Source organism: Vicia villosa, linkage group LG6, assembly GCF_029867415.1.
Source record: "Vicia villosa cultivar HV-30 ecotype Madison, WI linkage group LG6, Vvil1.0, whole genome shotgun sequence".
NCBI lineage: Eukaryota > Viridiplantae > Streptophyta > Magnoliopsida > Fabales > Fabaceae > Vicia > Vicia villosa.
Window position 1 is genome coordinate 2,708,013 of NC_081185.1, and position 13,599 is coordinate 2,721,611.

Sequence of the window (13,599 nt, forward strand, 5' to 3'; positions counted from 1 at the left end):
TTTGAGAATGAATAAAAGGACCATATATCATTGATTAACTCTTATCCTTCCATTTGTATTTTACAGTCCGAATGCAAAAACCATTCAAAAAAAACACAGTAAATTAGCTTTTCCACTGCCATAATACTCAAACTTAGTAGGTTTTTGGTGTGTGTGCAATGAAACTGATGCATTGAACTTGACGAACGTTGTCGAATCCGATGATACGAACAAAAGCTTCGGGGTAAGCGGCAATAACTTCATCAAGCTCCTTCAAGACTTGAGCAGCATCAGTGGTGCCAAACATAGGAAGCTTCCACATTGTCCAGTATCTTCCATCATAGTATCCTGGCGAGTTGTTGTGCTCACGGTACACAAATCCTTTCTGCAACCAAGTTGTCAAAATCAACTCATTAGGGTTTTGAACAAAACTATGTATATATAATGATTGAAAAAGTAAACAAATATCAAACCTCCAACTCAAATTCCAAGCAAGGAACCCATCCCTTCCTTAGAAGGTATTCAACTTCTTTCAACAATTGTTCTCTGGTCAATGGTGGCAAATATGAAAGTGTCTCAAACTTCTTCTTTCCAATTGGAGGCCACACCTAAATATTCCACAAAAGTGTTAACAAAAGAATGAAAAAAAGGCATGCAAAAACATCAGTATATTAGAAAGTAGGCACATGTTTTTCTGACCTGCATGCAGTGTACTCTTCCACCATTGCTTGCAATGGAAGTAATGTCAGTGTTGACCTTCTTAACTGGAAATCCAGCCATGGATTTGAGCCCGACGAATGGAGCCACCGCGGCGGATTGCACCTTAGAGGCACGGTTAACTGTTGTTACAGCTGAAGAGGAAATCATAGAAGCCATTTTTCTCACTTCTGATTGAATTGCTAAGCTTCTACTGAAACTATAGCTATATATAATGTTTTGATTATTCTATTTCCTATATTATTGTCTTAAAATTGTGGTAAGTAGTTGCTGCCTAGTCCTAATTTGTTGGATTTTGAAATGATAAAGTTTGCAGCCATATTAACCACACAAGAATGAAGAGTTTTGTGTGCTAACCTTATCATTATTCACCAATAGGATAATGCCACGTGTATGGTGACCACTAAGCTAACTGGAAAAACTAACAAACATTAGAAGGATCTAACTATGACTAAACATGTCTCTAGTACTTGCTTAGAGTTCTACATTTGATGTGTAATTTCTGAAATTTATTTCTCTTCTAAAAAAATGTGGACTATCATATGCAAGTTTTGGAACTATTTTACCTTCTCAAAAAACGTGTACTATCATATGCAATTTCTGAAATTTTTTTCTCTTCTCCATAAACATGATATATCATATACAAATTCTGAAATTTCTTTCTCTTCTCCAAAAACGTGGACTACCATATGCAATTTATAGAATTTCTTTCCTTCTCCAAAAACGTGAACTATCATATGAAATTATTCCTTTCTCCAAAAACGTGGACTATCATATACAATTTCTGGGGTTTAATTCTCTTCTCCAAAAACATGGACTACCAAATGCAATTTATGGAATTTCTTTCACTTCTCCGAAAATGTGGACTATCATATGCAATTTATAGAATTTCTTTTCTTCTTAATAATGTGGACTATCATATGCTATTAATAAAATTTCTTTCTCTTCTCCAAAAACGTGGACTATCATATGCAATTTCTGGAACTTCTTTACCTTCTCAAAAAACGTGGACTATCATATGCAATTTCTGAAATTTTTTTCTCTTCTCCATAAACATGGTATATCATATGCAATATATGAAATTTTGTTCTCTTCTCCAAAAACGTGAACTACCATATGTAATTTATAGAATTTCTTTCCTTCTTCAAAAACGTGGACTATCATATGCAATTTTTGAAATTTCATTCTCTTCTCCAAAAACGTGGACTATCATTTGCAATTTTTAGAATTTCTTTCTCTTCTTCAAAAACGTGGACTATAATATTCAACTTCTGAAATTTCTTTCTCTTTTCCAAAAACGTGGACTATTATATGCAATTTCTGGAATTTCTTTTCCTTTCTCCAAAAACGTGGACTACATATGCAATTTCTAAAATTTCTTTCTCTTCTCCATAAACGTGGTACATCATATTCAATTTTTGAAATTTCTTTCTCTTCTCAAAAAACGTGGACTACCATATGCAATTTTTGGAAATTCTTTCCCGTCTCTATTAACGTGCACTATCATATGCAATTTCTAGAATCTCTTTCCATTCTCCAAAAACGTGTATTATCATATGCAATTTATGAAATTTCTTTTCTTTTCCAAAAACGAGGACTAACATATGCAATTTCTGGAATTTATTTCTCATCTCCAAAAACATGGACTACCATATGCAATTTATGGAATTTTTCTTCTTCTCTGAAAACGTGGACTATCATATGTAATTTATGGAATTTCTTTCCTTTTTAAAAAACGTGGACTATCATATGCAATTTCTCATATATCTTTATCTTCTCCAAAAACGGGGACTATCACATGCAATTTATGAAATTTCTTTCTCTTCTGTAATAACCTGCACTATCATATGCAATTTTAAGAATTTCTATTCCTTCTCCAAAAACGTGAACTATCATCATATGCAATTTATAAAATTTCTTTTCTTCTCCAAAAACGAGGACTATCATATGCAATTTCTGAAATTTGTTTCTCATCTCCAAAAACATGCACTTTATGGAGTTTCTTTTTCTTCTCTGAAAACTGGGACTATCATATGTAATTTCTAGAATTTCTTTCATTTCTCAAAAACGTGGACTACCATATACAATTTCTGATATTTCTTTATCTTCTCCAAAAACGGGGACTATCATATGCAATTTTTGAAATTTCTTTCTCTTCTCTAATAACTTGCACTATCACATTTATTTTTAGGAATTTCTATCCCTTCTCCAAAAACGTGTACTATCATCATATGCAATTTCTGAAATTTCTTTCTCTTCTCCAAAAACGTGGACTATCGTATGCAGTTTTGGGAATTTCTTTTCCTTCTCTAAAAATGTGGACTATCATATGCAATTTCTAAAATTTCTTTCTCTTCTCCGAAAACGTGGACTATCATATGCAATTTTTGGAATTTTCTTCCCTTCTCCAAAAATGTGGACTATCATATGAAAGTTTTGGAATTTCTTTCCCTTCTCCAAAAACGTGTACTATCATATGCAATTTCTGAAATTTCTTTCTCTACTTCACAAACATGGACTATCATATGCAATTTCTGGGGTTTAAATCTCTTTTCCTGAAACATGGACTACCATATGCAATTTATGGAATATCTTTCACTTCTCCGAAAATGTGGACTATCATATGCAATTTATAGAATTCCTTTTCTTCTCAAAATATGTGGACTATCATATGCAATTTTCTGAAATTTCTTTCTCTTTTCCAAAAACGTGGACTATCATATGCAATTTATGAAACTTCTTTACTTTCTCAAAAAACGTGGACTGTCATATGCAATTTCTGAATTTTTTTTCTCTTCTCCATAAACATGGTATATCATATGCAATATATGAAATTTCTTTCTCTTCTCCAAAAATGTGGACTATCATATGCAATTTATAGAATTTCTTTTCTTCTCAAAAAATATGGACTATCATATGCAATTTCTGAAATTTCTTTCTCTTCTCCAAAAAGTGGATTATCATATGCAATTTTTAGAATTTCTTTCCCTTCTTCAGAAACGTGGACTATAATATTCAACTTTACAAATTTCTTTCTCTTCCCCAAAAACGTGGACTATCATATGCAATTTTTGGAACTTGTTTTCCTTTCTCCAAAAACGTGGACTACATATGCAATTTCTAAAATTTCTTTCTCTTCTCCATAAACGTGGTATATCATATGCAATTTTTGAAATTTCTTTCTCTTCTCAAAAAACGTGGACTACCATATGCAATTTTTGGAATTTTTTTCTCGTCTCTATTAACGTGCACTATCATATGCAATTTATGGAATCTCTTTCCCTTCTCCAAAAACGTATACTATCATATGCAATTTCTGGGGTTTATTTCTCATCTCCAAAAACATGGACTACCATATGCAATTTATGGAATTTTTCTTCTTCTCTGAAAACGTGGACTATCATATGTAATTTATAGAATTTCTTTCCTTTTTAAAAAACGTGGACTATCATATGCAATTTCTGATATTTCTTTATCTTCTCCAAAAACGGGGACTATCATATGTAATTTATGAAATTTCTTTTTCTTCTTTAATAACCTGCACTATCATATGCAATATTAGGAATTTCTATTCCTTCTCCAAAAACGTGAACGATCATCATATGCAATTTATAAAATTTTTTTCTTCTCTAAAAACGAGGACTATCATATGCAATTTCTGAAATTTTTTTCTCATATCCAAAAACATGGACTACCATATACACTTTATGGAGTTTCTTTTTCTTCTCTGAAAACTGGGACTATCATATGTAATTTCTAGAATTTCTTTCATTTCTCAAAAACGTGGACTACCATATGCAATTTCTGATATTTCTTTATCTTCTCCAAAAACGGGGACTATCATATGCAATTTTTGAAATTTCTTTCTCTTCTCTAATAACTTGCACTATCACATTTATTTTTAGGAATTTCTATCCCTTCTCCAAAAACGTGTACTATCATCATATGCAATTTCTGAAATTTCTTTCTCTTCTCCAAAAACGTGGACTATCGTATGCAATTTCTGGAATTTCTTTTCCTTCTCTAAAAATGTGGACTATCATATGCAATTTCTAAAATTTCTTTCTCTTCTCCGAAAACGTGGACTATCATATGCAATTTTTGGAATTTTCTTCCCTTCTCCAAAAATGTGGACTATCATATGAAAGTTTTGGAATTTCTTTCCCTTCTCCAAAAACGTGTACTATCATATGCAATTTTTGAAATTTCTTTCTCTTCTCCACAAACATGGACTATCATATGCAATTTCTGGGGTTTAAATCTCTTTTCCTGAAACATGGACTACCATATGCAATTTATGGAATATCTTTCACTTCTCCAAAAATGTGGACTATCATATGCAATTTATAGAATTTCTTTTCTTCTCAAAAAATGTGGACTATCATATGCAATTTTCTGAAATTTCTTTCTCTTTTCCAAAAACGTGGACTATCATATGCAATTTATGAAACTTCTTTACCTTCTCAAAAAACGTGGACTATCATGTGCAATTTCTGAATTTTTTTTCTCTTCTCCATAAACATGGTATATCATATGCAATATATGAAATTTCTTTCTCTTCTCCGAAAATGTGGACTATCATATGCAATTTATAGAATTTCTTTTCTTCTCAAAAAATGAGGACTATCATATGCAATTTCTGAAATTTCTTTCTCTTCTCCAAAAAGTGGACTATCATATGCAATTTTTAGAATTTCTTTCCCTTCTTCAGAAACGTGGACTTTAATATTCAACTTCTGAAATTTCTTTCTCTACCTCAAAAACGTGGACTATCATATGCAATTTTTGGAACTTGTTTTCCTTTCTCCAAAAACGTGGACTACATATGAAATTTCTAAAATTTCTTTCTCTTCTCCAGAAAACGTGGTATATCATATGCAATTTTTGAAATTTCTTTCTCTTCTCAAAAAACGTGGACTACGATATGCAATTTTTGGAATTTTTTTCTCGTCTCTATTAACGTGCACTATCATATGCAATTTTTGGAATCTCTTTCCCTTCTCCAAAAACGTGTACTATCATATGCAATTTATGAAATTTCTTTTCTTTTCAAAAAACGAGGACTACCATATGCAATTTATGGAATTTTTCTTCTTCTCTGAAAACGTGGACTATCATATGTAATTTATGGAATTTCTTTCCTTTTTAAAAAACAAGGACTATCATATGTAATTTCTAATATTTCTTTATCTTCTCCAAAAACGGGGACTATCATATGCAATTTATAAAATTTCTTTCTCGTCTTTAATAACCTGCACTATCATATGCAATTTTAGGAATTTCTATTCCTTCTCCAAAAACGTGAACTATCATCATATGCAATTTATAAAATTTCTTTTCTTCTCCAAAAACGAGGACTATCATATGCACTTTATGGAGTTTCTTTTTCTTCTCTGAAAACTGAGACTATCATATGTAATTTCTAGAATTTCTTTCATTTCTCAAAAACGTGGACTACCATATGCAATTTCTGATATTTCTTTATCTTCTCCAAAAACGGGGACTATCATATGCAATTTTTGAAATTTCTTTCTCTTCTCTAATAACTTGCACTATCACATTTATTTTTAGGAATTTCTATCCCTTCTCCAAAAACGTGTACAATCATCATATGCAATTTCTGAAATTTCTTTCTCTTCTCCAAAAACGTGGACTATCGTATGCAATTTCAGGAATTTCTTTTCCTTCTCTAAAAATGTGGACTATCATATGCAATTTCTAAAATTTCTTTCTCTTCTCCGAAAACATGGACTATCATATGCAATTTTTGGAATTTTCTTCCCTTCTCCAAAAATGTGGACTATCATATGAAAGTTTTGGAATTTCTTTCCCTTCTCCAAAAACGTGTACTATCATATGCAATTTCTGAAATTTCTTTCTCTTCTCCACAAACATGGACTATCATATGCAATTTCTGGGGTTTAAATCTCTTTTCCTGAAACATGGACTACCATATGCAATTTATGGAATATCTTTCACTTCTCCAAAAATGTGGACTATCATATGCAATTTATAGAATTTCTTTTCTTCTCAAAAAATGTGGACTATCATATGCAATTTTCTGAAATTTCTTTCTCTTTTCCAAAAACGTGGACTATCATATGCAATTTATGAAACTTCTTTACCTTCTCAAAAAACGTGGACTATCATATGCAATTTCTGAATTTTTTTTCTCTTCTCCATAAACATGGTATATCATATGCAATATATGAAATTTCTTTCTCTTCTCCGAAAATGTGGACTATCATATGCAATTTATAGAATTTCTTTTCTTCTCAAAAAATGAGGACTATCATATGCAATTTCTGAAATTTCTTTCTCTTCTCCAAAAAGTTGACTATCATATGCAATTTTTAGAATTTCTTTCCCTTCTTCAGAAACGTGGACTTTAATATTCAACTTCTGAAATTTCTTTCTCTTCCCCAAAAACGAGGACTATCATATGCAATTTTTGGAACTTGTTTTCCTTTCTCCAAAAACGTGGACTACATATGAAATTTCTAAAATTTCTTTCTCTTCTCCATAAACGTGGTATATCATATGCAATTTTTGAAATTTCTTTCTCTTCTCAAAAAACGTGGACTACGATATGCAATTTTTGGAATTTTTTTCTCGTCTCTATTAACGTGCACTATCATATGCAATTTTTGGAATCTCTTTCCCTTCTCCAAAAACGTGTACTATCATATGCAATTTATGAAATTTCTTTTCTTTTCAAAAAACGAGGACTACCATATGCAATTTATAGAATTTTTCTTCTTCTCTGAAAACGTGGACTATCATATGTAATTTATGGAATTTCTTTCCTTTTTAAAAAACAAGGACTATCATATGTAATTTCTAATATTTCTTTATCTTCTCCAAAAACGGGGACTATCATATGCAATTTATAAAATTTCTTTCTCTTCTTTAATAACCTGCACTATCATATGCAATTTTAGGAATTTCTATTCCTTCTCCAAAAACGTGAACTATCATCATATGCAATTTATAAAATTTCTTTTCTTCTCCAAAAACGAGGACTATCATATGCACTTTATGGAGTTTCTTTTTCTTCTCTGAAAACTGAGACTATCATATGTAATTTCTAGAATTTCTTTCATTTCTCAAAAACGTGGACTACCATATGCAATTTCTGATATTTCTTTATCTTCTCCAAAAACGGGGACTATCATATGCAATTTTTGAAATTTCTTTCTCTTCTCTAATAACTTGCACTATCACATTTATTTTTAGGAATTTCTATCCCTTCTCCAAAAACGTGTACAATCATCATATGCAATTTCTGAAATTTCTTTCTCTTCTCCAAAAACGTGGACTATCGTATGCAATTTCGGGAATTTCTTTTCCTTCTCTAAAAATGTGGACTATCATATGCGATTTCTAAAATTTCTTTCTCTTCTCCGAAAACGTGGACTATCATATGCAATTTTTGGAATTTTCTTCCCTTCTCCAAAAATGTGGACTATCATATGAAAGTTTTGGAATTTCTTTCCCTTCTCCAAAAACGTGTACTATCATATGCAATTTATGAAATTTATTTCTCTTCTCCACAAACATGGACTATCATATGCAATTTCTGGGGTTTAAATCTCTTTTCCTGAAACATGGACTACCATATGCAATTTATGGAATATCTTTCACTTCTCCAAAAATGTGGACTATCATATGCAATTTATAGAATTTCTTTTCTTCTCAAAAAATGTGGACTATCATATGCAATTTTCTGAAATTTCTTTCTCTTTTCCAAAAACGTGGACTATCATATGCAATTTATGAAACTTCTTTACCTTCTCAAAAAACGTGGACTATCATATGCAATTTCTGAATTTTTTTCTCTTCTCCATAAACATGGTATATCATATGCAATATATGAAATTTCTTTCTCTTCTCCGAAAATGTGGACTATCATATGCAATTTATAGAATTTCTTTTCTTCTCAAAAAATGAGGACTATCATATGCAATTTCTGAAATTTCTTTCTCTTCTCCAAAAAGTGGACTATCATATGCAATTTTTAGAATTTCTTTCCCTTCTTCAGAAACGTGGACTTTAATATTCAACTTCTGAAATTTCTTTCTCTTCCCCAAAAAACGTGGACTATCATATGCAATTTTTGGAACTTGTTTTCCTTTCTCCAAAAACGTGGACTACATATGAAATTTCTAAAATTTCTTTCTCTTCTCCATAAACGTGGTATATCATATGCAATTTTTGAAATTTCTTTCTCTTCTCAAAAAACGTGGACTACGATATGCAATTTTTGGAATTTTTTTCTCGTCTCTATTAACGTGCACTATCATATGCAATTTTTGGAATCTCTTTCCCTTCTCCAAAAACGTGTACTATCATATGCAATTTATGAAATTTCTTTTCTTTTCAAAAAACGAGGACTACCATATGCAATTTATGGAATTTTTCTTCTTCTCTGAAAACGTGGACTATCATATGTAATTTATGGAATTTCTTTCCTTTTTAAAAAACAAGGACTATCATATGTAATTTCTAATATTTCTTTATCTTCTCCAAAAACGGGGACTATCATATGCAATTTATAAAATTTCTTTCTCTTCTTTAATAACCTGCACTATCATATGCAATTTTAGGAATTTCTATTCCTTCTCCAAAAACGTGAACTATCATCATATGCAATTTATAAAATTTCTTTTCTTCTCCAAAAACGAGGATTATCATATGCACTTTATGGAGTTTCTTTTTCTTCTCTGAAAACTGAGACTATCATATGTAATTTCTAGAATTTCTTTCATTTCTCAAAAACGTGGACTACCATATGCAATTTCTGATATTTCTTTATCTTCTCCAAAAACGGGGACTATCATATGCAATTTTTGAAATTTCTTTCTCTTCTCTAATAACTTGCACTATCACATTTATTTTTAGGAATTTCTATCCCTTCTCCAAAAACGTGTACAATCATCATATGCAATTTCTGAAATTTCTTTCTCTTCTCCAAAAACGTGGACTATCGTATGCAATTTCGGGAATTTCTTTTCCTTCTCTAAAAATGTGGACTATCATATGCAATTTCTAAAATTTCTTTCTCTTCTCCGAAAACGTGGACTATCATATGCAATTTTTGGAATTTTCTTCCCTTCTCCAAAAATGTGGACTATCATATGAAAGTTTTGGAATTTCTTTCCCTTCTCCAAAAACGTGTACTATCATATGCAATTTCTGAAATTTCTTTCTCTTCTCCACAAACATGGACTATCATATGCAATTTCTGGGGTTTAAATCTCTTTTCCTGAAACATGGACTACCATATGCAATTTATGGAATATCTTTCACTTCTCCGAAAATGTGGACTATCATATGCAATTTATAGAATTTCTTTTCTTCCAAAAAATGTGGACTATCATACGCAATTTTCGGAAATTTCTTTCTCTTTTCCAAAAACGTGGACTATCATATGCAATTTATGAAACTTCTTTACCTTCTCAAAAAACGTGGACTATCATGTGCAATTTCTGAATTTTTTTTCTCTTCTCCATAAACATGGTATATCATATGCAATATATGAAATTTCTTTCTCTTCTCCAAAAATGTGGACTATCATATGCAATTTATAGAATTTCTTTTCTTCTCAAAAAATATGGGCTATCATATGCAATTTCTGAAATTTCTTTCTCTTCTCCAAAAAGTGGACTATCATATGCAATTTTTAGAATTTCTTTTCCTTCTTCAGAAACGTGGACTATAATATTCAACTTCTGAAATTTCTTTCTCTTCCCCAAAAACGTGGACTATCATATGCAAATTTTGGAACTTGTTTTCCTTTCTCCAAAAACGTGGACTACATATGCAATTTCTAAAATTTCTTTCTCTTCTCCATAAACGTGGTATATCATATGCAATTTTTGAAATTTCTTTCTCTTCTCAAAAAACGTGGACTACCATATGCAATTTTTGGAATTTTTTTCTCGTCTCTATTAACGTGCACTATCATATGCAATTTCTGGAATCTCTTTCCCTTCTCCAAAAACGTGTACTATCATATGCAATTTATGAAATTTCTTTTCTTTTCAAAAAACGAGGACTACCATATGCAATTTATGGAATTTTTCTTCTTCTCTGAAAACGTGGACTATCATATGTAATTTATGGAATTTCTTTCCTTTTTAAAAAACAAGGACTATCATATGTAATTTCTAATATTTCTTTATCTTCTCCAAAAACGGGGACTATCATATGCAATTTATAAAATTTCTTTCTCTTCTTTAATAACCTGCACTATCATATGCAATTTTAGGAATTTCTATTCCTTCTCCAAAAACGTGAACTATCATCATATGCAATTTATAAAATTTCTTTTCTTCTCCAAAAACGAGGACTATCATATGCACTTTATGGAGTTTCTTTTTCTTCTCTGAAAACTGAGACTATCATATGTAATTTCTAGAATTTCTTTCATTTCTCAAAAACGTGGACTACCATATGCAATTTCTGATATTTCTTTATCTTCTCCAAAAACGGGGACTATCATATGCAATTTTTGAAATTTCTTTCTCTTCTCTAATAACTTGCACTATCACATTTATTTTTAGGAATTTCTATCCCTTCTCCAAAAACGTGTACAATCATCATATGCAATTTCTGAAATTTCTTTCTCTTCTCCAAAAACGTGGACTATCGTATGCAATTTCGGGAATTTCTTTTCCTTCTCTAAAAATGTGGACTATCATATGCAATTTCTAAAATTTCTTTCTCTTCTCCGAAAACGTGGACTATCATATGCAATTTTTGGAATTTTCTTCCCTTCTCCAAAAATGTGGACTATCATATGAAAGTTTTGGAATTTCTTTCCCTTCTCCAAAAACGTGTACTATCATATGCAATTTCTGAAATTTCTTTCTCTTCTCCACAAACATGGACTATCATATGCAATTTCTGGGGTTTAAATCTCTTTTCCTGAAACATGGACTACCATATGCAATTTATGGAATATCTTTCACTTCTCCAAAAATGTGGACTATCATATGCAATTTATAGAATTTCTTTTCTTCTCAAAAAATGTGGACTATCATATGCAATTTTCTGAAATTTCTTTCTCTTTTCCAAAAACGTGGACTATCATATGCAATTTATGAAACTTCTTTACCTTCTCAAAAAACGTGGACTATCATATGCAATTTCTGAATTTTTTTTCTCTTCTCCATAAACATGGTATATCATATGCAATATATGAAATTTCTTTCTCTTCTCCGAAAATGTGGACTATCATATGCAATTTATAGAATTTCTTTTCTTCTCAAAAAATATGGACTATCATATGCAATTTCTGAAATTTCTTTCTCTTCTCCAAAAAGTGGACTATCATATGCAATTTTTAGAATTTCTTTTCCTTCTTCAGAAACGTGGACTATAATATTCAACTTCTGAAATTTCTTTCTCTTCCCCAAAAACGTGGACTATCATATGCAAAATTTGGAACTTGTTTTCCTTTCTCCAAAAACGTGGATTACATATGCAATTTCTAAAATTTCTTTCTCTTCTCCATAAACGTGGTATATCATATGCAATTTTTGAAATTTCTTTCTCTTCTCAAAAAACGTGGACTACCATATGCAATTTTTGGAATTTTTTTCTCGTCTCTATTAACGTGCACTATCATATGCAATTTCTGGAATCTCTTTCCCTTCTCCAAAAACGTGTACTATCATATGCAATTTATGAAATTTCTTTCTCTTTTCCAAAAACGATGGACTACCATATGCAATTTATGGAATTTTTCTTCTTCTCTGAAAACGTGGACTATCATATGTAATTTATAGAATTTCTTTCCTTTTTAAAAAACGTGGACTATCATATGCAATTTCTGATATTTCTTTATCTTCTCCAAAAACGGGGACTATCATATGCAATTTATGAAATTTCTTTTTCTTCTTTAATAACCTGCACTATCATATGCAATATTAGGAATTTCTATTCCTTCTCCAAAAACGTGAACGATCATCATATGCAATTTATAAAATTTCTTTTCTTCTCTAAAAACGAGGACTATCATATGCAATTTCTGAAATTTTTTTCTCATATCCAAAAACATGGACTACCATATACACTTTATGGAGTTTCTTTTTCTTCTCTGAAAACTGGGACTATCATATGTAATTTCTAGAATTTCTTTCATTTCTCAAAAACGTGGACTACCATATGCAATTTCTGATATTTCTTTATCTTCTCCAAAAACGGGGACTATCATATGCAATTTTTGAAATTTCTTTCTCTTCTCTAATAACTTGCACTATCACATTTATTTTTAGGAATTTCTATCCCTTCTCCAAAAACGTGTACAATCATCATATGCAATTTCTGAAATTTCTTTCTCTTCTCCAAAAACGTGGACTATCGTATGCAATTTCGGGAATTTCTTTTCCTTCTCTAAAAATGTGGACTATCATATGCAATTTCTAAAATTTCTTTCTCTTCTCCGAAAACGTGGACTATCATATGCAATTTTTGGAATTTTCTTCCCTTCTCCAAAAATGTGGACTATCATATGAAAGTTTTGGAATTTCTTTCCCTTCTCCAAAAACGTGTACTATCATATGCAATTTCTGAAATTTCTTTCTCTTCTCCACAAACATGGACTATCATATGCAATTTCTGGGGTTTAAATCTCTTTTCCTGAAACATGGACTACCATATGCAATTTATGGAATATCTTTCACTTCTCCAAAAATGTGGACTATCATATGCAATTTATAGAATTTCTTTTCTTCTCAAAAAATGTGGACTATCATATGCAATTTTCTGAAATTTCTTTCTCTTTTCCAATAACGTGGACTATCATATGCAATTTATGAAACTTCTTTACCTTCTCAAAAAACGTGGACTATCATGTGCAATTTCTGAATTTTTTTTTCTCTTCTCCATAAACATGGT

General features: G+C 30.9%; 1 protein-coding gene across 1 annotated transcript; it reads right to left on the bottom strand.

Moving 5' to 3' along the window:
* On the bottom strand, positions 1-896 carry LOC131608749 (ribulose bisphosphate carboxylase small subunit, chloroplastic 3-like). Its single transcript, XM_058880280.1, has 3 exons — positions 679-896; positions 453-587; positions 1-364 (listed from the first exon to the last, which is right to left on the bottom strand). Exons 1-3 carry the CDS (start codon positions 853-855, stop codon positions 134-136), a joined length of 543 nt encoding a protein of 180 aa, XP_058736263.1. The 5' UTR covers positions 856-896; the 3' UTR covers positions 1-133.
* Between the last annotated feature and the right edge of the window lie 12,703 nt (positions 897-13,599).

Bases quoted from the DNA above. Each gene is read 5' to 3' on its own strand.
- LOC131608749 (XM_058880280.1), bottom strand. From the start codon at position 855: ATGGCTTCTATGATTTCCTCTTCAGCTGTAACAACAGTTAACCGTGCC. The intron at 588-678 runs GTCAGAAAAACA...TGGAATATTTAG, and splicing joins GAAGAGTACACTGCATGCAG to GTGTGGCCTCCAATTGGAAA. The intron at 365-452 runs GTTTGATATTTG...ACTTGGTTGCAG, and splicing joins GCTTGGAATTTGAGTTGGAG to AAAGGATTTGTGTACCGTGA.